At 61.1% G+C, this 1531-nt stretch overlaps 1 protein-coding gene across 1 annotated transcript in view; it reads left to right on the top strand.

Moving 5' to 3' along the window:
• The first annotated feature begins 623 nt into the window (after window positions 1-623).
• The window catches only part of UPF3A (UPF3 regulator of nonsense transcripts homolog A (yeast)), a 9416-nt gene continuing 8508 nt past the window's right edge, over window positions 624-1531 (top strand). Inside the window, exon 1 of the mRNA XM_012734866.1 lies at window positions 624-631. Coding sequence (XP_012590320.1) covers window positions 624-631 — 8 coding nt within the window. The remainder of the gene's footprint in view (window positions 632-1531) is intronic.

Raw genomic sequence — 1531 nt, 5'->3', positions numbered from 1 at the left:
TGCACAAATCTCGCTGAACTAGAGTTTCACATGCAATCTTTCATTTCCAGAATTTGTTTGGTTCCTTTTTGTCTGTTCATTGACGTTTTTTAGTTATTCATCATATTTCTGGTTTCCTTAGTTCTTTGTCCAGTTTTTGCGAGCCTGGAGCTTACTACAGAGTGGAGTTCTCCTCTTTGATTAGTAATTCCAGTGCTGGGCTCTCTGGAGCAGCGTCTGTCAGGATGGATTTTCCTGTTCGTGTGCTTTGGGCTTTCGTTCAGGACTGGCTGTTCTCAGTGCCATGTGGCAGTTTTGGGATCTGGGGCCCCAGCACCACCCCCGGTCAGGGATCGGCCTCGTGAGTGCTCACAGCAGTTCTGTTGCCTCTGCAGTCGGCCTGAAAGAGTTCCTCAAGGTTGTGGACTTTAGAAAAGTAAAAAGTCGAGGGACCCTGCAGAGGAAACGCAGAGCCCGAGGCCAAACCCAGCGCGCATCTGCTGGCCCCTCAGAAACATCAGCGGCAGCGGAGCAGGCGCCACCCCAACGTCTGACCGCCTCGGTCGAGGCTGTGGGGACCAGGCTGCCCCACACGGCACGGTGGGGCACATGGAAGCTTCGGGCTCCTGTATGACCCTCGCCGAATGGCGCCGTAACCGATCCAAGCCCGAGTTGTGAAATGGTTGAGTTTAGCCTTTTTTTCTGCCACCTTTTCTTTTAAATGATTTATTTATGCACACAGCTGGGGTCCAGGCCAGAGGTGCAGGGTAGTGAGAGGATCCACCAGAGACAGTGGGGAGCAGAGCAGGCAGATGGACGAAGTCCACTGCTGAGGACCAGCGGGGGGACGGGAGGGGCCGGCTGCTCCCCGGCTCAGCTCTGGGGCGGGGGTCGGACTTGCACCCAAGTGGCTGCTTGCAGCGCTGCGCCCCGCCACGGTGAGGTGCTTTGGTAGCGAGGGGCCTGGCGCCTGCCCTGCCTGCGTGCCTCACTCCTGTGCACGCCCGGGCCTGGGGCTGCCCTGGGATGCAGTGTGGGCATCTCACAGCGCGCAGCAGGGCCGCGCCCAGAGGTGTGCTGGCGTTTAAGCTTGCAGACCGCCAAGGGGGCGCGCGTGACTCGCCCCCGGGAGCTTCCCGCTATGCGGAGCGGAGCCGCCGGCGGCTTGCACGCTCTGGTTCAGGAAAGGCCTTTCCTTGCTTTCGAAGCTTGTGCCTCACAGCGTGCGCACTGCGGTGGGCAGGCAGGGTCTCGCTGTGGCCTGGCGACGGCCTGCGAACGGCACAGCCCCTTCCGAGCTGCCCCACACCAAGGGCGCCCGCAGTCCACCTGCCGCCAGCCGGCCGCGGCCTTTTTTCCGAAGAAAAAAACATCCAGTCTCAGGACGGTCACTGGCGGCGTCGCTCGGTGGTCTCCAGGCGCGTGTAAAGCCCCTTAAACACCAAACTGCTGCCCCCGCAAGTGGACCCCGTTCACTTCCACCTTCACAAGCAGGGAGGCAGCCGCGAGGCCGGAGGCGCGGCTCCCAGACCAGCCGGCCGGCGGCCAGCGC

This window comes from Condylura cristata, unplaced genomic scaffold (assembly GCF_000260355.1).
Source record: "Condylura cristata isolate star-nosed mole 26May11 unplaced genomic scaffold, ConCri1.0 scaffold00081, whole genome shotgun sequence".
Lineage (NCBI taxonomy): Eukaryota > Metazoa > Chordata > Mammalia > Eulipotyphla > Talpidae > Condylura > Condylura cristata.
The sequence above is the reverse complement of the archived record's forward strand: the minus strand, read 5'-3'. Positions and strand labels throughout refer to the sequence as shown.